Below are 23,293 nucleotides of genomic sequence, written 5' to 3'. Positions count from 1 at the left end.
TTTAAGATTTATATTGAATTAAGCATAATTACCTGGCTGATTTTCTCACAATACCCACTCCCTAAGCCAGGGCCTGAAAGCAACAGTACTCCAATACTTATTCACGGACTCATCAATGACTCACTCAATTTTGTCATAATAATAAGCACTGCATACAACTGACTCTAACAAAATAGTCATGCAATCAATTAACTTTGTTCAGCCACTCAGAAAATGACAACACAGTCAAAAGGTTGATATCTATATGGAAGAGAGGGTTAGCTTCACATAGAGAAACTCTGCTTAAGATAAAGAGGCTAAGAATCGTTTTCAATCAATTTCTATATTCGTTAGGTTCTAATAATCATACAGATTTTTCTTCAGAAATTATTGTCAAGACTGATGATCATTAATCAATTAATTGTGAATATTACATACATTAAAAACATATTTATTAACTCCTCACAACACTTTGGGTCTTCAGTTGCTATACAAGGCAAATCATGAAGCTCAGTCCATATTGGAGTATGGCATGGGTCTTTGAAGCCACGTTATTTATCACCAATATTAAATATATAAACATTAGTAAGATTCAGTTCACAAAGACAAGTTAATTTTTTTTTTGAGAGAGAGAGAGAGAGAGAGAGTGAGCGAGCATGAGCAGGAGAAAGGGATAGAAGGAGAGAGAATCTGAAGCAGGTTGCATGCCCAGAGAGTTGGACACAAGGCTCAATCCTATGACCCTGGGATCATGACAGGAGTCGAAATCAAGAGCCAGACACTAAACCAACTGAGCCAACCAGGCACCCCAAAGCAAGTACACTTTAATGAGAGGAGACAATATCACATAAATTTTAAATTCAAAAAAATTTTTTAATATTTATTTATTTTTGAGAGAGAAACAGCATGAGCGGAGGAGGGGCAGAGAAAGGGAGACAGAATCTGACGCAGGCTCCAGGTTCTGAGCGGTTAGCGCAGAGTCCAATGCGGGGCTCAAACACACAGACTACAAAACCATGACTTGAGCCGAAGTCGGACGCTTAACTGACTGAGCCACCCAGGTGCCCCGAAAATATCACATAAATTTTATATTGCCTAGAGGGAAGAATATTCCAAATGAAATTTCACAAAAATGGTAATTACTAGCAATAAAACTTTCATCAAAATCACTGCTACTTAACATTTAATAATGCTTGATGCAAACTGCAAACCTTTGTTAATAAATACCTTAATGTTATTTCTACCTTATGTCTCAGATCACTTCTTATCTATCTCCCTAAATGGGTCTTGTCTTTCTTTTCGCCCCTCAATGTATGGTCCTAGTCAGCCTTTGGCTCTTTCTGGTCTTTTCTTCCTGTACTCTCTAGGAGATTCCTAGGATTTAAATTATTAATTTATTCATATTCAGCTGACTTCTAGAACATATTAGTAACTCACAAAAAATCTAAATATATAAAACCAGTATTTTTCTTTAGTGCAAATAAAGTATGCAAAAACAAACAGCATTACCTGTCTTACCCCATTTAGTGCTTATACAACCCAATATATTAACAGGTTTTATAAATTTGCAAATTTTAATGGTAACATTGAAAGTGAAAGGTCAATTATCATGCCCACAATCATACAGTTGTAAGTAGTGAAAATGCCATTCAAATTCAGGCAGCCACGTTCTAGAGTCTGCCTTTAACCAAAATTCTAATCTGTGATGTTTTAACAAAACAGATTATAATGTTGGCAATGGTGTAATAAGCTTGCATGGTCAAACACTACTAGCTCAGGAACACAACGCTTTTGGAAACATAGCAATATGTTATCAAAAAGCTTAAAAATGTTTACACATTTTGGGGTGCCTGGGTGGCTAAGTCAGTTGAGTGTCCGATTCTTGATTTCAGCTCAGGTTGTGATCCCAGGGTTGTGGGACTGAGCCCCATGTTGGGCTCTGCACTGAGTGTGAAGCTTTTTTGTGATTCTCTCTCTTCCCCTGCCCCTCTCCTCTGCTAGCGCACTCTCTAAAATTAAAAAAACTGCTTCTTGGCCTTAAAAAAAATGCTCACACTTTTTTAGGCATTTTAAGAAAATATTTAACGTGAAAATGTTTTCATGTACAAAGACAAATGAAAGATTTCAATATGACTGATAAATGTAATTTTTTTACAACCATAAATATTTAACAAATAGTTATATAAATTATGGTACTTTCACTTGCTTGAGAATTAGGTCTAACATATCCATTAAGGTAATTAATAAAACATGGACGGGGCGCCTGGGTGGCTCAGCTGGCTGAGCATCTGACTTCAGCTCAGGTCATGATCTTGTGGTTTGTGCGTTCGGGCCCTGCATCAGGCTCTGTGCTAACAGCTCGGAGCCTGGAGCCTGCTTTGGATTCCGTGTTTCCCTCTCTCTGCCCCGCCCACACTCACACTCTCTCTCAAAAATAAATTAAAACAAAACAAAACAAAACAAAACATGGAACACTGCAACTGCTATTATCATGTTTTTAAAAGGTAGGAGATAAGGTGCCTCGGTGGTTCAGTCGGTTAAGTGTCCAACTTTGGCTCAGGTCATGACCTTGTGGTTTGTGGATTCAAGCCCTGCATTGGGGCTTTGTGCTGACAGTTCAGAGCCTGGAAACTGCTTTGGATTCTGTGTCTCCCTCTTTCACTTCCTCTGCTCATGCTCTGCCTCTCTCTCACACAAAAATAAGTAAACATTTTTTTTTAAAAAAAGGTAGGATATAAACTTGAATAGAGATACAGACCATTAACCATACAGAAAGCCAAAAAATCAAATATAGAATAAAACCTGAAAGTAAATATACCAAATGACACCAGTGGTGGTTTCTAATAAGGATCTGGGTAGTTAAAATATGTGTGTGGACACATACTTGCATGCATATATTAAAAATTCTTAACCCAAACTTATTTCTTTTAATTTTTTTTACATTTATTTATTTTTGATAGACAGACACAGACCACAAGTGGGGGAGGGGCAGAGAGAGAGGGAGACACAGAATCTGAAGCAGGTTCCAGGCTCCGAGCTGTCAGCACAGAGCCCGACGCCGGGCTCGAACTCACAAACCGCAAGATTGTGACCTGAGCCGAAGTCAGACGCTTAACCGACTGAGCCACCCAGGTGCCCCTCTTAACCCAAACTTATTAATAAAACTTATTAATACAGACTTATTGACAAAATAATCCAAAGTGGAAAAAGCATTCCCTTGGGTTTACCCAAATTTTATTTTTAAATTGTTTTTATTGTTACTAGTTTAACCACCAAGTTCAGAGTCATAGAGGAAATAACCAATAAACTATCAGAGTAGCACATCGATTCAGTTTTTCCTTCCCTTATTTGGTTCCCTCTATAAGCATGTTTTTAAAAGGGAAAGTTATAGTCTTTCTGATGCATTTTATTTAGCGCATATATTCCTGAAACCCACAGAATTCATTCATCTACATGTAAACTAAAGTACTTACAGTGAATTTAGGATGTAAAAATAAATAACACTAAATTTCATTAGACAAATATTACTGGTAAAATTAAATGAGATTTCAACAATTTCACCAAATACCATTTTAGAATTTCAATGCAGCTCTTTTTCTTTCTTCAGTTATTCCTACAAGTACTGAATTAAAACAAAGTTTCAAAGGTTTCAAGTCCATACTTGAAAAATATTTTTTAAACAGGTTTTCATCCCATGTATTGCACTACTCTATAAGTTCAAGTTTTAACATTTTACTTTAAATGTGGGATGTATACTTATTACAATAATGTCATATTGGAAGACTTTACATTTGTTGACCACACATTTGATAGTGTCTGTCATGCTTATTCAAAACTTATTTATGTTTTTTAAAAAACTTTTTACTGAAATATAACATTCATAATAAAAATGCACAGAAGTATATACAGTTTAATAAATTTTCACAAACTAAACAGTCCTATGTAAACAGCACCTAGATTACCACCTTTCAACCAAGAGACACCCCCACCATATCACCCTCTAATCATCAACTCACCCCGCCCCCACATATCCTGACTTCTAACAGCTTTTGTTTGTTTGTTTGCTTAAAGTAGGGTTCATGCCCAACGCTGAACCCAACATGGGGCTTGAACTCACAATCCTGAGATTAAGACCTGCTTAACTGAATGAACACTCCAACTTCTAACAGCTTTATATGTGTGTACCTTGATGCAGCAATTTCACTTCTAGGAATGTGTCCTAAGGTAAAAATCAAGATTGAGTGCAATACTGGGGCACCTGGGTGGCTTAGTTGCTTAAGTGTCCGACTTCGGCTCAGATCATGATCTCGCGGTTTGTGAGTTCGAGCCCCACATTGGGCTCTGTGCTGACAGCTCAGAGCCTGGAGCCTGCTTCGGATTCTGTGTCTCTCCCTCTCTTTGTCCCTCCCCCGTTCATGCTCTGTCTCTGTCTCTCAAAAAAAAAAAAAAAAAAAAAGACTGAGTGCAATATCTTAGTTCAAACATATGTTTACTTATATATCTGAAGACAGGATTAAATATAATGTTATACACAAAATCGAATACTACTCAAAAAAGTAAATGATTCTGTAGAAAAATATTTAGTAACATAAGAATGTTTAAAAATATTATTATATATTTTTAAACTGAGAGAGAGTGTACACAAGCAAGAGAGAAGTGGGGAGAATCTTAAGCAGGCTCCATGCTCAGCACGGAGCCCCATGTGGGGCTTGATCCCATAACTCTAGGATCATTATCTGAGCTGAAATCAATTGTTGGACACAACCAACTGAGTCACCCAGGTACCCTTAAAAGTATGATTTTAAAAACACAAGTTGCAGACGATTATATTATGTATGATTTGTGGGAGTGAGCTCTAGGAAGACAGAGTGTGAGTGTGTGTGTGTGTGTATTTTTTTTCCCAGAAAATGATTTGGAAGGATTGAAAACTTAACAGGAACAGTTACCTCTGGGTGGCTAAGGAAGGATAATTTTTATTTTCTTCATTTGCTTATTTATTTTCTAGTTTTTCTATAACACATAGCTTTTATAGTTCATTCATTCAATTAGTACTTATTGAGTGGATATAATAAGCCAGTCATTTTCTTAGGCACACAGGAGATAACAGAAAACAAGACAGAAAATGTTCCTGCTCTCATGGAACTTATTGTCTAGAGGGGAAGACAAAGAAAAGATCAATAAAAAAAAATTTCACAAGGTGATAAGACTTACCATGAAAATAAAACCCAGTAACAGGACACAGTAATAACAACAGCAGGTGGAAAGAGGTTACTATGTTGGAATAAATGATCAGGCAAAGCCTCTGAGAAGGTGCATGTGTTCTTTTTAAAAAGTAAATTATATCAAGATAAAATTCAAACACACAAAAATATAGAATGATCCTCCCATTACATCCACTCTTCAGTTTCAACAATTACCTACATTTTTGCTATACTTGCTCCACTTATCCCTATTTACTAAAGTATTTTAAAGCTAATTACAGATGTCACATCATTTCTATATCATGCATCTTTAAAACATATAAGCATTTTCATACATAACTATACCAATTCCTTGCTATCCTCTAACGCCTGGTTTGTACTGAAATTTGCTCTACTGAGTCCTTAGGACATTAACTTTTTGAAGAAGCTAGGTCATCAGTTCTTCTACAGACCATTTTACATTATACTTTGTTTTGTTTCTTGTGGTCACTTTGTTCTATTTCCCAGTAATTCTGATAAGACTTGAATTAATTCTAAAGCAAATGGTTCTCAAACTTCTGAATCTCATAATTTCAGTCTTAAAAATTACTGTGGACCTCAAAGAGCTTTTGTTTAGGTGAGTTATATCCGTTTATATTTACCATATTATAAATTAAACCAATAAATTTAAAAAATATCTCTGATAATAACTCTATAAATGTGTTTTTAAAAACATTTTAATGAAAAATAACACTTTCAAAGTAAAACAATGAGGTTTTTTTTTATAATTTTGCAAATCTCTAATGTCTAGATCAATAGAAGATAGCTAGTCATATATGCTTCTGTATTCAATGTATTTAAATTTACTAGATCATGTAGTCTCTAGCTGACTTCATTACATATTTGTGAGAGAATGAGAGTGAAAAGGACAAATAACTTATATTATTTAGTTTTCACCTGGGGTATCCCCTGAAAAAGTTTCAGGGGTTCCAAGAGCTTCCTAAACCACATTTGAGAACCATTGGCCTAAAGAATTACTTAGAGGGGCACCTGGACTCTTGATTGTGGCTCAGCCCAGGACATAATCTCACAATTCATGGGATTGAGCCCTGTGTCCAGCTCTGTGCTGACAGCACAGAGCCTGTTTGGGATTCTCTCTCTCCTTCTCTCTCTCCACCCCTCCCCACTCATGCTCGCTTGTTCTCTCAAAATAAATAAACTTAAAAAAGAACTGCTTAGATTCATATTCAATGTTTTCAGCAAGAATACTTCCAAAGTGATGCAACATTTCAGAAGGCACATAAAGTCTAATTTCAATGATGCTCAAGTGATCATTGTGTTCTGATGGTGATAGTCTGACCCCACCATCCATTGTAAAGCTCCCCAAACAACCTTTCCTCTAATAGTTTTATCTTCTGATGATGATGTTTGATTCAATTATCTTATTAGCAGATGCAAAATAGTAATATTTTTAGACTATCACGTCTTCCATATTTATTATCTTAAAGATTCTTCTTTAAGAATCTTCCTTAAATGATGGCTATTTGGTCCTGAAATACAATTTGTTTAAGAAAAAAAAAAGGAATTATGCGTAACTTTTTCCTTTAATTGCTCATTTGCACAGTAAGGAGCTGGTACACTACTGTATCTCCAGTGCGGACTAAAGGCTTCGAGAGGCACTTCTATTTTCTGATTATCATAAACTAATGGATTTTAAAACATTCAGCATGCTTCAGTTGCAATTGTTCTTCCTTTTGATGCTCAAATGTTCTCATATTGGCCAATGGGGAACCCTTAACATTGGCTTCTGTATTCTGTTGACAATTCAGCCTTTAGAGCTTCCTTGCTTGTTGAAACAAGATGTTCTAGGCTCATTCTGTACACTTTCTAATCTAGACCAGGATTGCAAAGAAGCAGCTAGCTTCCTTTTAAAGGAAAAAAAAAAATGTTTATTTTTTTAAGTTATTTATTTTGAGACAGAGAGAGCATGAGTATGAGTGGGGGAGGGGCAGAGAGAGAATGAAAAAAAGAATCCCCAAGCACAGAGACCCATGTGGGACTCGAACTCATGAATCAAGAGATCACAACCCACGCCGAGATCAAGAGTCTGATGCTCAACTGACTGAGTACCCAGGTGCCCCTAAAGGCAAATAATGTTTATTTTTATTCTATTATCTTAAGAAGATTGTTTTTAAAGTTTATTTTGAGAGGGACAACTCAAGTGAGGGAGGAGCAGAGAGAGGGGGGAGAGAGAGAATCGCAAGCAGGTTCCATGCCTGATGCAGGGTTTGAACCCCTGAAGCTGTAAGATCATGTCCTAGCTAAAACCAAGAGTCAGAGGCATTTTAACTGACTGAGCCACCCAGGCACCTGAAGGAAAATAATGTTTAAAGACCACAATCCAGGTCTAGTTCAATGTGATTGAGCTATCACTGCTTTTAGGTACTTCAGTGACCAGACTAGGAAAAAGAAAGGAAATTCATGAATTTGCACTGACATTTCCATTTCACATATAATATTAAAGTGTTTTTACTTCTTTCATTTTACTCGTTTTTTTCCCTTACCCTGAAAATCTTGGTTTCCTAACAATGTTAACATGATTACATATTTATCATTTAAGTTTCAAAATAACAATGGCAATACTATTACTAATATTACCAAAAGCATTTCTTTGAAGCATCTCCTTGTCCTTAGAATATATTCCACTAAGAATGTATAGTCAAAATACTGGTTAAAGTCACCTCACAATTCTTTCTTCTGTGTCATATAATGCAGTCAGGTTTATATGCTACATTCTTTCTCACATGTTTAGGGATTGCTTTATTATTTTTTTTAAATGTGTATTCTTTGGAATATGTAGGATATTTACATAAAATTACACAAGGTCTATTCACAGAACTTCCATCCTTTCCTCTCTGCCTCATCTACGTCACCCCCTTATAGGTAACCATGCTGTTAGTTTTTATCTTTCCTGCTTTGTTTTTGCAAACCAGAATATATTTCTAACCCTTTGCTATTATAAATAATGCCCTCAATGAAAAACCTTGAACATATATACACATATATTCTCTCCATATAAAACAGAGAGGTGGACATGAACAAGATCTTAGCAAAGCCATACAAGTCTTGAAAATAAACTTAAATTTTGTTCTTTATGTAATAGAAAACTAAGAGGAAGATTTTAAATACAGAAGTAATGTAAGCTTTATTCAATCTGAGCATGAGAATACAATTTTGGCAAACTGATAAATTCAAAGTTATGTTAAGATATTCATTATGAAAGTTATCTCTTCAGAAGGAAAACAGATGAAATTACAAAGAGAACTAAAATCTGATGTCACTTAGAAACCATGTGGTGCTAAAGTGGCCAATTTAGTATCAAACTATACCAAATATTCAGGAAAAATGTAATGGCCACAAAGGAAGTTGATCTTTTCTTCCTTTCTGTCCTTCTTTCTTTCTTTTTTTGCTTCATACAACTAATTATGTTAGCCAAGTGATGGTTTGTTTACATGGCAACATTTATGGAACATCTGACTGCAAAGAGCATGATTTTTTGTGATATTCTTTATAAGACAGAAAAATGAAAAATCCAGTTCATATATTCTGTAACAATTATATTTCTTGCCACTCTATAATCTTGACTATAGAAAAAGCTTTCAATAGCCTCTTGATTTTTAAGTAACTGAGGCAATCTTCATATAGTTCCTCAAACATAACTGACTTGTTCCTGCTTTTATTGATTTCTGATATTTTTGTCTTTGTATCTGTTATTTCTTCTACCTGGAATGTCTTGCCCTCAGATCTTCATATGGAGAACTTCTCATTATTCAAGTCTCTGCTCAAACTCATTTCCTCAAGAAGACCTTACCTAAATAATCTGATCTAAATACCTGACCATCTTACCTAAAATAATCTTCCTAGTCACTCTTGATATCTTGCTTATTGATTCTTTTGGAAAATAAGGGGCACACTGACAGGCATATTTTAAAATGTTACAAATAACTTCTGGAAATGAAAAATGTAATAACAAATTAGAAACTCAAGATACAGGTTAAGCAGTGATTAGAATAGCTCAAGAGAGAATTAGTGAATTTGGAGATTGTTCTAAATAAACTAATGAAGATGCAACACAAGGAGACAAAGAGGTGGAATATATAAAAGAGAAGATAAGAGACAGGATAGAATGAGAGTATCCAAAATATGTCTCAGTAGATTTTGACAGGTGATAAAATGAGAGCTACAATACATTTGAAAAGATAATGGCTAAAAATATAACAATTGATGAAAGCTATTTGGCCTGTTAATAGAAACCACATGATTAACAATCAGAATAAAGTAAAACTACACCCAAACATATCCCAGACAACCTGCAGAACACCATAAACAAAACAGAGAAAGAGACAAAGACAGAGACACTAGAAGTACAGAGTATGAAGATTACCTATAAAGGAAAGATGATGAGTTGAAGTTTTATTAACAATGGAAGCCAAGACACTATCAGCACTGCTAAGTGCTGAGAAAAAAATAATTGTCAGTCTAAACTAGTATACCCAGAAAAATTATCTTTGAAGAACATACATTAAATATAAAAAGAATCAGGGTGCCTGGGTGGCTCAGTCGGTTCAGCACCTGACTCTTGGTTTCAGCTCAGGTCATGATCCAAGGGTTGTCAGATCAAGCCCTGTGTCAGGCTCCATGCTGAGCATGGAAGCCTGCTTATTAAGATGCTCTCTCTCTCTCTCTTTCCCTCTGCCCTTCTTCCCCGCCTGCATGCTCTCTAAAATTAAAAAATAAAAAAAGGAGAAGAAGGAGAAGGAGAAGGAGAAGAAGAAGAAGAAGAAGAAGAAGAAGGAGGAGGAGGAAGAGGAGGAGGAAAGAAGAAGAAAGAAGGGAGAGGGAAGAAGAAGAAAGAGATGAAGTAGTAGTAGAAGAAACAAAAAAACCTTGGAGTTCACTATCAATAGAATTAAAAGAATTAAAATTTCTGTTCCCAGAATAAATCTGAGATATGAGATAAAGGAAGGAATGGTGAGCAAAGGAAATGGTCATCATATATGTAAAGCTAAACAAAAATTGATAATATAAAACATTTATAATTAGATTAGATTATTTAGATTAGGTTAGATTGTGGTGTGATAAAAAGAGAAGTAAAGTTCTGATAAAATGGCTGTATGTGTTGGGATAGGTGACAAGTTAAGATACTCTAAGTTCTTTACATTAAGTGTTCAGTTAATTACACACTAAAAAATTTCTAGCATAACCACTAACAGAATAGTTAAGAGAGTATATAACTTCAAAATCAGCAAAGAAAAAAAGTGAAATAAAGGAAAAAATGAAACCTAAAAGAAAATAATGAAGGAGGGGAAAGAGCTAAACAAACAAAGTACAAAATAAGATGGTGGAAACAAATAATTAGAAGGGTGAGAAGTGCTACAAAAGAACACAAGCTGCTATAAGAAAATATAATAAGAGACCCAAACTAAATTTTGGTGGGCATTAATAAGAATGTGTACACATGTGTATGTGTGCATGCAATTTAGGAAGTGTGGAGGAGGTTTTCTTAGAGACATGGTGTTTAAAAGACTTGAAAAAAGCCAAGTTTTATTTAGAATAAATTGGTGTGGGTAGAGAGTGGCTTCTACAAAAAGGCAATGGTATGTGTGAATGTTCTGAGGCCTGAGTGTATGACATATTGAAGAAAATGAGAAAAAGCCAGAATGAGGACTAAAACAAAAGAGATTATAGATTTTATCCTAAGGACAATGAGAAGCCATTAAAAGGTTTTAAGCAGTGGACTGGTTTGCCTTGATTTGGAATTTTTAAGTATCTTCTATCCCTAGAGTCAGGGAGTATTAGTTTGAAAAGGGCACGGATAATCTAGATATATTATGTTTTCTTCTTCAGTTTAAATAAAATATGGTATAATCTTAAGCATAGAACATAACATTTTCCTCCATGTCTTTAGCCTTGGAAAACAAAAGCTCAGCACAGAAATCAAGATGAGTCATTTTATGGCCTTCACTGGTAGACACAGAAATATCTTCTGAATTCTGTATTCTCCTAATAGAATAACAAAAGACTTCATTTACTGTAAACATAATACCATAAAACCATAATGGCTCTCTTAATGACAGTTTAACATCTCAGCTGACAGCTTCACCCACCTTAATCTTAGCCAAGAAACCAGACTAGTAGTGACAGTAACACCAGCAAAGGATACTTAATAACAACTAAACATATCACTGAAATTCATATAATTTATTCAATGCAGTCTCCTATTGCTCACTTGAAGCCTAGTTGATATTAATCTCATACATAATTTGTTTTTTTTTTTTAAAGAAAATCTTATTCAAACTAGGAGCTATGATTTCCAAAGGTTAGTTTACTGGTAGCAGTGTGAAGTAGTTTTTTTTTTTTTTTTTTTACTTATTTATTGCCAATTAGCTCGAGGGAAAATAATTCTAAAAGTGCCAAGACATTACAAGGCAGTGCAACAACTAATGTTCACCATGACACTTAATGTACCATATGTTGTTTATGAAAGTATTAGGGTATTTCAGGGTATTTTCCATCTAGAATGTTTAAAATAAAAAAAATTCACTGCTAAAAAATCATAAATCGAATGACCAAGTCTCAGTTCTCATTTTTGTTGTCAGTAGCATTTGAAATCAATGATGATTTTTTTTTTAATGTTTATTTATTTTTAGAGAGAGACAGAGTGTGAGTCAGGGAGGGGCAGAAAGAGGGAGACACAGAAACAGAAGCAGGCTCCAGGCTCTGAGCTGTCAGCACAGAGCCCGACGCAGGGCTCGAACTCACAAACTGTGAGATCATGACCTGAGCTGAAGTCAGACGCTTAACTGACTGACCCACCCAGGAGCCCCTACAATGACCATTTTTAATCCAATACGTCATACATCATACATGTAGTAGGAATACAAAAATGAAGAGAGAGGTTCCTGCTTCCAAAAGATATATTATAGTGGAAAGATAAACATGGAAACAATGGCAATGCAACGAGAAATTTACTATAATGAAAGCTCTACCAGAATATCCACTGGACTTCATGGCAGAAATCTATACCAAAGGCCAATGACACGCTGTTTCATCTCTGCCCACACTTGATCTTGTTTTGTATAGGACTGGTAAGCTCTTCCTGTATTTTGGAATTTAGAAGGTTTTTACTTTGGGCCTAGATTAAAGCGGAAATTTTAAAAAATGATATGCTAACGTTATTTCTATCTGTTTTTAACAGTGTGCACTGGTACAAGCAATGCATGACTTACTTCCTCCCAGTTTCTGAGGTTCAGAGTATTTATACAAATCTGTAAAAATGAAAGTACACAAAGAAATATCTCTAATATTTGAAACACCTGGCTGGAATGTACAATGGAGAGATAAATGGGAATGTTTCCTTTGGGGTAACTATATTTTAAGTTAGTCTAGAGTTTGTGGAAGAGAGGGCAGGAAAATGATGAATATGGAAACTGACTTATGAAGAACAATCAAAAAGATGAAAAGATTTCCATGGAAAACATAAGTTTAGAGAGACATAATAGTTTCAATAAATATTTACAGCACTAGTAGAAGGACTAAATTGCTGCAGATGGGAGGAAAAAACTCTTAAAGATTAGCATGGAAAACAGAAGTCTTAAAGATAAAATAATTTCTATAAATTATTTATAGTACTGTTAAGTAAAACATTGTTGCAGATAGAAAAAATGAAAATGAAGGATGGCTATTTCAGATATATGACCTTAATTGTCAGAGCTGTCAAACAAAGATTTTTTGCAAGTATTTACTGTCAATCAGCGGTTGAATTACCATCTCTTACAGTAGAGAATAAAAGAACCCTATACTGGGGCAGAGGCTGGATAGGATATTCTTTTGAGTATCTTTTTCTTTGCTTAAATGGCTAATTCTATTCTGCCAACTGTTTTTGCCTATTCTTCTACATAGTTGTGTTTTTCTCGTTTGCTGCAGTTTTGTTACGTTAGTTGAATGGTTGCCAGTTACATCAGTTATAAATACTATCTGCATTTGAGGCTTGAATTTTCACTCTGTTCATAGTGCCTTTATAATACTTAAGTTCATTTCAATACAATAAAATTTACAACATTGCTATAGGGATTGTTATTCTTGCATCTTAAGAAATTCTTCCTTCTTATTTTGAGTTTGGTAGGATGTAATTGTTTATATTTTCTTTCAGTTTTTCTTTTCACATTTAATCCTTGAGCCCACTTGAATTACTTTTGTGAGTAGTGTAAAATAGGAATCATCTTTTTTCTTTATGGGGTACTACAATGGGTAACCAGTTCCCCTGGAACCATTAATTCAATACGCCATCTTTCCCAGTGATTTATAATGACATCTCTGTCTTGTACCAGATTCCACCAATGTTTGCAGAGTTTCCGGATTGCTAATTTGTTCTACTCATTTTTATATGGCCAGCAGAACCACGTTTTAACTTTACTGCACCAAGTAAGTGTTCATACGTTTTAGAGTGACTCCCTCAGCCACCCTTAGTTTTTCTTAGCTCTTTAAGTATTGCTCATAAATTTTAGGATTGGCAAGTCATTTCTGACAATAAACCCTATGAGAATTTTAACGGGAATGACTGAATCTGTAAACATATTAAGCATGAAATGCCATCTTTTAGAGTCTGTCCATCCATTTAAAATACAATTGCTTATTTTGGGAGTCTTATTTGTGTCCTTCACTAGTTTTATGTTATCCATAAGGTTTTAAATGGTTTATTAGTTTCATTCTTAGATGTTTTGGTGCATTTACTGCTTTTGTTGCTATTGTAAATAAGATTTTTTAAACACAGGATTGTCTAACTAGGTGGTTGCTGATATGCAGTAATATATACTGATCTTGTGAGCAGTACCTTTTTGGAGCTTTTTATCAGTTCTGATAAAAGTTATCCTATTCTTTCATAACTTCTACATCCATAACCATATTATTTATAAGCCACCACAATTTTGTTCATTCTTTCCTTATAACACATTATTTATTATTCCTTATTTTCATACTTCCATTTTTTTCTCATCATGTTACAGAAGTCAGGACTTCTTATGGTCAGGGAAAATGTTGAAAATTGGCAACAGTGTACATTGTTGTCTTGTCCATTACTTTAACTCATTAGGTTACAATATTTTTGGTAGTGCCAGTGCCCATTTACTGTTAATTTTTATAAGTATTTTTTATTATAAATGTATCAGCTTTTGCAGAATTTTTTAATGTATATATTAGGATGATACATTTCTTCTCTTTTTTCTTTTTCTTGGTAATGTGGAAAATCATGGAGGTTTTTCAAATGTGGACTCATCCATGCCTCCCTGTCATTATTTATTATGTTTTTACACTTCACTGTATTCAATTTGCTAGTATTTATTTAGGATGTTTGCACCTATGTTTGTAAGTAAGACTGGTTTGCAAATTTCTTTCTTTTGCTATTCTGTCTGGTTTTGGTATTAAGATTAGATCAATATTTCTTTCTTTTCTATTCTTTAAGATAGTCTACAAAAGACAAAAATTATCTGTTGCTTTAACTATATGAACCTTATAAAACTATTTGTGTTTGATAATTTAAAGATTAATAAGTTACATTAACTGCCTATAAATTGTCTACATTACTTACGGTTAGATTAGGTATTAAACTTATGGATTACATGATCTAATTTGAATAAATCAAAGCACAAAATGAACAATGGGCTTAAATGAGTACTGTTAAGACATAAAGTGAGAATAATATGAAAAATGTAAGCACTAGCAAATAAACAAAGGAAGAACACTGCTACTGCTAGTGTGAGCACTTTATTGATTATAGGTAAGAACAGTGAATTCAGGCCAAAAATTTTAATTCTTAAGAAAACCATTTAAAATATGGATTTATAGCTTCTATCATGACTAATAAAATTCTCCCAAAGTCTATACTGTGTAATAAGATACTGGCAGTGAAGTCATGATTAGCAAGACATTTAAAAATTGTTTATAACATCTTTACTTCAACCTTAAAAATTTTAATTTGTGGAAAGATTAGTGCAGATATTGATGTGTATACATACACACACAAATCCACAAATAAATGCCTCAAAGGATATGTGCTCCATTTTTTTTTTTTAAAGATTTGGTGTGCAAGTATGCAAAGTTAGAGCCTACCCATCTATACCACAGCAGAATGGTTTTATTAAAAAAATCTAATTTCATTACTGTCCACTTGAAGCAATCTAGCAGCTCTCTGTTGTCCTAAGAAAGAAAATCTTATTATTTCCTTCATAGCTTTCTCATAATCTGATCCTTATTTCTTTGGCTTACTCTATTAACATTCTCCCTCTTGCTCTCTATGGTACAAGCCACATTAGACTAAATGGTTCCTATCCTGAAGTATGAGCACTGAAATTACATAAGACAAGAAGTTATCCCCCCAAATCATCAAGAAGACTATTTAAGGTATAGATTTATATATACTATCATTACTGATGGTTTTCAACCATCAGATGAAAAGGATTTTCACACACATATTTGTGCACTTTGCTGAGAATAGCACAGTCATTTAAATAATTTACTTGTTTTCTACATATAGTTGGGTCTGCCTTATCACTTAAGTTTACAGAATCACAGAATGTAAAGATTGGAAATTTACTTTTAAAATGTCATTTATTCCAGCCACTCATCTGATGCTTTTGTAAACCTCTAATGATAAGGCAACCACTTTCCACTTGGAGAAATGTCTGATTCTTAGAAATATTCTTTCATAAATGGACCTGAAATCTGTTTCCATCTAATTTCCAGATCCTAAATCTACTCCTGGGTTATTCAAAGAAAGTTCCATCCTACTTTAGTCTAATGGCCATACAAATATTTACAGATCACTATGTTACTGCTAAGGCTTCTCTTCTGTGGTAGTAAGGAACAGGAGGTACAGAGTATGGAGGCCAGGGTTTGGCTATCTTTTATGAGTTGGTTAGCTCATATTTGACTTTCACATTGCTCTAATTAGTTTGTTATTATTACTGCCAAGTAACAAATGAGGAAACTAATGCTCCAATAGGTAAAGTTACCTTTTCAAGTAAGTTGCAGAGCTGAGATTTCAACTACAAGTTTGTTAGACACCAAAGGCTATGTTTCAGTTTTGTTACAACACTGAACTGCCTCCCACAAAGAGCTCAAAGAGGGTATGAAACATGGGAAAGCAAAAAGAAAGCAAGCAAAACTCTAAAAATCCTATACTTTCTAACTTACAAAATTCTATGTATTGATGTATTTTTTCCTCAGGACTTATGATGTGTCATCTTGGACCTTTCTGTCTTATAAACTAATTATTATCTTAATATTTCTCAGATTTTTCTATATAAACACCCATGACCCAAAATTAGGGAAGCAGAAAGAGAAAATTATTTCCATATTTCATCCCCTTTCAATTTTAATCTGTCTCATATAATGAAAAGACTATCTTTTTAAACGTTGACTAGGTACTCTTCTTTAGAACTCCAAAACACACTGCCTTCTGTGATCAAACTTAATGCTGATATTTTCCTGTCTTCAAGGATTGACAACACGATTCCTAACTTGTGTTAACAAAAGATACTTGTTCTCTCTTTTCCAGGCAAACGCTTATTTGGCATCTGCCACAAGCATTTAAAAGGCCCTTCCTTCCTTTCCTCTGTGAATCATCATTCTTCCTTCAATTAAGTATTAGATAAGTCCAACATACCTTTCATCATTCAGGACTCCTATGAAAAATGTATCTCTATATAGTTAACTGTGTGATTATATCTATCACATATATTAACTTTTCTCTTTCCCAGTTACATTATAACTAATTGATGAAAAATCAATTTATTTTTATTTTTCACTTAAGTATAAAAAACTGAACAGCAAGTGCTTAATGAATATTCTCAGCTGTACATTTTAAAAATATGTTTTTATGGGATGCCTGGGTGGCTCAGTTGGTTAAGCATCCGACTCTTGGTTTCAGCTCAGGTCATGATCTCATAGTCGTGAGTTCAAGCCTCGCATTGGGCTCTGCTCTGACAGTGCAGAGCCTGCTTGGGATTCTCTCTTCTCCTCTCTTCTCTTCTCTTCTCTTCTCTTCTCTCTCTCTCTCTCTTTCTCTCTCTCCCTCCCTCCCTCTCCCTCTCTTTCTCTCTCTCTGACCCTCCCCTGCTCACTTGCTCTCTCAAAAAAAATAAAATTAAAAAAATTTTTTTAATTAAATAAAGAATACAAATGATTCTCTTACCATATACTTTATTATGAAAAGAGACAAAGAGCAACTCAAATTTCCTCTCATATAATAAAGTCAAATGCAATATAAAATTCAGCACTTCTCTCTAGTTCATATCACATAGGCCAATTACACATAATATTACTTCTAAAATATATTTCTTTATGAATATAAGGTTTATATATATTAAATAATACTAAAACAAAGCATTATGTTTTACACACACACACACACACACACACACACACACACACACACACACACAGTCTTACCTTGCTGAGTGTTTTGTTCTTGCATTCGATTCACAGTGAGGTCTAAGGGGCCTTCCTGCTCTTCCTGAAGGGAGTTTTCTGCTTGATTCATTTGGATACTTTTACATATTAGACTTGGTCCAATTGAACCATTTCTATTTTCTTGAATTTTACCACTTTTTGAAATATACTCAATTGCAAACTGACGTATCATCTTTTTCATTAATTCCTGAGCAACTAAGGGAATGTTAGGATCACAGTTCTGAGGAAGATCTAGGGAAGAAATAAATATGATAAGCATTAAAAAAGAGAAATGCAAAATACCAACACTTAAATTTATTTTTATTAAAAATTAATGGTTTCAGAAGTCTTTTAGTTCAGTCCACAATGGCTAATGGTTTCTAGGACTTGGCAACAGAAACCTTGTAGATTTAATTAGTATTACATCAACCCAAAACTTGGCATATTTAATCATTTCTTAAAAACAAACACTTTTGGTTCCACACTAAAATACAGACAAAGGATTAGAGAAGCAAAACAGCTTATTTTCAGTTTTAATTCAAAGGTATTCTACTAGATATTAAAACACAATGTGAACATAAATTGTAACTAGGCAATTTCTAACTTAATATACAAAGTGCATGTATTAACTATTAAACAAAACATCTAAATTCTTATAACTATTATCATTAAAATTTTCAAATTTATCAAATGTGTATTCTATATAGAATCCTATATAGAATAACCTGAAGGTCATCAAAAATTTTTCTTTCCTCAACTTACACTGAGAAATTCCAATCATAAAGAAAAGATAAAGAACTCTACAGTGACACAGGCAGCTTCTACCAAGATTCAAGAATTGTTAGTATTCGACCATAGTTAGTTTTTAAACTTTTTTGTTTGTTTGCAGAACCACTGAAAGCAAATTGTAGAATTATGACGTTTCACTCCTAAATATTTCAGCATGTATCTATTAAGACTCTCCTATAAAAACGGCAATACCATTATTGAGGGTCTTAATCAATTCTTGACCTCAAAACATGTTGATCTGCTATAACTGTAATGAAGGTCAGCAATGATATACAATTCTGGTTGAACTTGTATAAGAGGTAAAACAACTGAATGATTTATATAAGAGGTGTGGAATAAGGACAGACTACTTAAACACAGTATAGTGATAAGGAGTTTTGGTATTGTGCTTCTGGCCTCCAATCCTTTTATTTATTCTGCTCCTTCAGAGGTAGACCTATTGGTAAATTGGAAAGGATTAACTATGCAGATGTGATTAGGCTGCATACTTCTTCCTCTTAGAATTGAACCTTGAGATACTAAGCCTTTGCTCCTTAAATACCTTAACTCTTACCCAGGCAGATTAGTGTTATTTGAATAGGCATGCCTTGATCCAGGGCTGTCTGAGACTGAAGGATTAAGTCTCTTTAGTTTTGGGGTTCAGTATTAGCTGAAGCACATGTCTAAGAGATTTGAAGACAAGTTCCCCAAAACATCTACTGTTATAGATCCATGACTCTAAAATACAAGGGTAGGGGGGCGGCAGTTTGCCTGGGTGGCTCAGCTGGTTGAGTGTCTGACTCTTGATTTTGGTTCAGATCATGATCCAAGGGTCGTGGGATTGAACCCTGCATCAGGCCCCATGCTGAGTGTGGAGCCTGCTTAGGATTCTCTCTCTCTCTCATTCTCTCTCTCTCTCTCTCTCTCTCTCTCTGTATGCTCTCTCTCTCTAAAATAAAAAGTATAGATAAAAAAAATTTTTAAGTGCGAAATGGTTTGAAAACATGTACTATTTGGAGGTGAGGAGAAGCAACAAACTGTCTCTACCATGACCACTACCAAATCTGATAGCAAAATGTGATCTAGGCTGAAATGAATCTATTTATAATCCCACATAAGTATCCATATATTTGATCACAGGGTACTGTTTTGGACCTGCTGGAGATGTTACATAATAAACATCCTGGTTATATTACCTCTTTCAAAACAAAAAAATTAAATTCTCAAAAAAATATCCGAGAGAAGGAACTGTGGATCTATAAAAAAATAACATTTTAGCCTTCACATTTATTCATTTAGAACCCAATAGGGAAGAGAGGCACTACTGTTTTTAGGTACTAGGGGGGAAAAAGGCGTAGCTATAGGTTGCAATCTTAGCCATGTTTATGAGCTCAGGGTAATCACATACTCCTCTATGTTTTAGTTTCTCTGTTCATAAAAATGGAAATGATAACAGAATCTTAGAAATCATAATAGAGCTTGCTCACAGGATATTTTAAAGTTACACAGGATTGGAGATAAAATACTGAATTCCTGTACTTGGCACATTTTAACAGTCTAGTAAACATTAGCTATTAAGATGCAGACTGAGCAGTTGTATTTTATTTAAGTCACAAACTGCCAAATAAGTAGAAATATTAACTAGGTTAGCATAAAATTATTAACTAATAGAAAAAGAGAAAGGACCTAATTTCTAAGTACATGTAAATACTTTTTGGTCCAGAATAGGCAATATTAGCACATGTACCTTAAATGACGTGATTCACTAAAACAAGAAATTTTCATGTTGTATACATAGGGATTCCCACTATGTATCATTTCTTGATTATTACCTACAGGAATTGTTGAAGGGTTCTGTGAACACTCTTTTCCATCTTTTTTCAAGCCTAATTTTGCTTTGTAATATGTGAGAAAAGAAGATACTGGATTTACTTCTAGGTATTTTGTTTAACTATCCTACAATTTATTGAATAATGTCAACTTATAAATTCAAAATAATTAAATTTACCAAAAAAAGAACAGAAACGTATCTGGATTCATGTCATCTCCCTAGGGCTACAACTTTAGGGTTGAGTTTATAGCTAAGTTTAAGGCAGAATACATAATGCTGCCTATTCTTTTCATGTACTCAGTTTTGGCCCTTTGTATTGGGGAATACGTGTATGTTTAATTAATTAAAAAAGAGAGGGGCGCCTGGGTGGCGCAGTCGGTTAAGTGTCCGACTTCAGCCAGGTCACGATCTCGCGGTCCGTGAGTTCGAGCCCCGCGTCAGGCTCTGGGCTGATGGCTCGGAGCCTGGAGCCTGTTTCCGATTCTGTCTCCCTCTCTCTCTGCCCCTCCCCCGTTCATGCTCTGTCTCTCTCTGTCCCAAAAAAAATAAATAAATGTTGAAAAAAAAATTAAAAAAAAAATAATAAAATAAAAAAGAGAAAGACAAAGAGACCAAGAAAATGCTGCTGATTAGTCACTGAGCCTTTTAGATTATGTGCACAAGCAAATGAGTTAACTAGAGATACAGACCAGGAATCATAATGTTTTTAAAGGCCAGGCAAGTAATATTTGGCTAGAAGAGAGAATGCTGCCACATGGAAATAGTGTCTATTGCCCCAAGAAGACAAAAACAACTTTTTTCCTGTCTCCTCATTTTTCAAATTTAACTAATTCAAAGTTTAACAAGCTCTTTGTAATAGCCAGTTTCAAGATGCTTCCTCAATGATTCCAACTCCTGGTTTCATTCTGTTGTGTACTCTCTTCCATGTTACATCAGCTGTGGTATGGGTGATCAAGAGCATACTAAAGAAGCATGTCACTTCCAAGATTAAGTTATAAAAGAATAAAGTATCAAGTAACTCTTGAATGTTAGTGTTTCCTGTCCTCCCATACCCTCACTCCCCATCCCCTATTCTGTCCTTCAATCTCTCTTATTACTCACTCCAGAGGAGACCATACTGTTAGAAGCTCTATAGAAAGACTCACATGGAGAGGAACTGGTCTCCTGCAAACAACCAATGAATGAACTTGGAAGAAGATACTCTAGATCAATCAAATCCCAGATGACTATAACCCTAGCTGACCCTTTGATTGCAGCCAAGTGAGAAACCACACTGGAAACATCCAGCTATGCTGCTCTGAGGGTCCCAGCTCAGAGAAAATGTGAGATAATAAATGTTTGCTATTTTAAACTGCCAAATTTTGGGGATAAGTGGCAAAAATAAATAAAACAAATTTTGGTACGTGTTAGTTGAGATACTGCTGTAAGAAAAATGCATGTTTGGCTTTAGAACCAGGCAGTGGGCCTTGGGGAGAACTAACATTGTAAATTGAACAGTATGGAAGAAGTTGCTAATAGGAGCTTCATGGTCTTTGATAAGGTGTGTACAGTGAGGATTTGTAGGACAATGATGTAAATGCTATTGGAAAGTAGAGGAAAGAATATACTTATTTTGTAGTGGCAAAAAGTTCTATAACACTATTGTTTACAGTAACCTGGAGAGTAGAAAATGTAAGCAATAAATTAGGTGATCTATCTAGGGAAATTCCTAAGGAAAGTGTTGAGATGCCCTCTGGTCTCTTGCTAATTATATAAAATGTAAGAGGAGAGCTATACTAAAGGGAGTATTGTTAAACAAAAAGAAACCAGGTCTTGATTATTTTGAAATTTTTCAGTGTGTGTGTGTGTGTGTGTGTGTGTATTGTGTGTGTGTGTACACACACAATACATACATACATACATACATACATACATACAGCAAATGAGGCTAAAATGAAAAAAGGTTGAGCAAAGACCAAATCGGGGGAATAGCCAGGAACACGGCTTCAAAAGGGTGGTTTTTCTCCCGATTTGACTCTCTTAATGTTGTGGGACTCATGTGAATTTTTAATTTTAATTTTTTTGTGAGTGGGGTGCATCATTTCTTTAAACAAAAGAACTCTGGAATTAACCAAATCTTTGCAGGAAGTGTCTATTCAAGAATATTAGCTAGATCTTGGTAAGAATAGTAAGAATGTTTTCAGTTGCTCTATTCTTACTCTCCCTTCCTACTTCTGAGGTAGCCTGTTCCCAGGCAAAGACAATGTTATGGTTCTAGATATTTAAAGCGATCCCTGTCCAACCATAAGCTGACCACTAAGCTAACCAAGCAGAGATGTTACAGCCACACAATACAAAGAATACTGACTTTAATGACTTCATAGAATAGATCAGAAGTTATTAAACAAACAAACAAACAACAACATATAGCAACAACGAACTCTGAGGTGGAGAATAATCTGATTTCTACCAGTGCCAAACTGTAGTATTTAAAATATCCAGTTTTTTAAACAAAACATTATAAGAAATGCAAAAAAACAAATAAAAAACAAAACAAACAAACAAACAAAACAAGGAAATATGGCCCATACACACAGGAAGAAAACAGCCAACAGAAAATGTCTCTGAGGAAGCCCAGATGTTGAAATTACTGGACAAAAACTTAAAATCAGACATTTTCAATATATTAAAAAAACTAAAGGAAACCATGTATAAAGGAATAAAGGAAAGTATCAGGAGGATATCTCAGCAAATAAAAACAAAGTATTTAAAAAGAACCAACTAGAAATTATTGAAAAGTACACTAATTAAAATGCAAAATTCGGGGTGCCTGGGTGGCTCAGTCAGTTAAACATCTGACTTCGGCTCAGTTCATGATCTCACAGTTTGTGAGTTTGAGCTTTGCATCAGGCTTGCTGCTGTCAGCACAGAGCCCGCTTTGGATCTTCTGTTTCCCTCTCTCTCTCTGTCCCTCCCCCACTTGCACTCTTTCTCTCTCAAAAAGAAATAAAACATTGAAAAAATAAAATAAAATAAAATGCAAAATTCA

General features: G+C 34.6%; 1 protein-coding gene across 5 annotated transcripts in view; it reads right to left on the bottom strand.

Annotated features, from left to right (window-relative positions):
- Nucleotides 1–23,293, bottom strand: part of LCORL (ligand dependent nuclear receptor corepressor like) — a 166,200-nt gene that overhangs the window by 39,506 nt on the left and 103,401 nt on the right. For all 5 annotated transcript variants that reach the window (XM_043572875.1, XM_043572877.1, XM_043572878.1 and 2 more), the window contains exon 5: nt 17,667–17,918. In XM_043572875.1, the coding sequence (XP_043428810.1) occupies nt 17,667–17,918 (252 nt within the window). The remainder of the gene's footprint in view (nt 1–17,666; nt 17,919–23,293) is intronic.

This window comes from Prionailurus bengalensis, chromosome B1 (genome assembly GCF_016509475.1).
Source record: "Prionailurus bengalensis isolate Pbe53 chromosome B1, Fcat_Pben_1.1_paternal_pri, whole genome shotgun sequence".
In the NCBI taxonomy this organism is placed as follows: domain Eukaryota; kingdom Metazoa; phylum Chordata; class Mammalia; order Carnivora; family Felidae; genus Prionailurus; species Prionailurus bengalensis.
The sequence above is the reverse complement of the archived record's forward strand: the minus strand, read 5'-3'. Positions and strand labels throughout refer to the sequence as shown.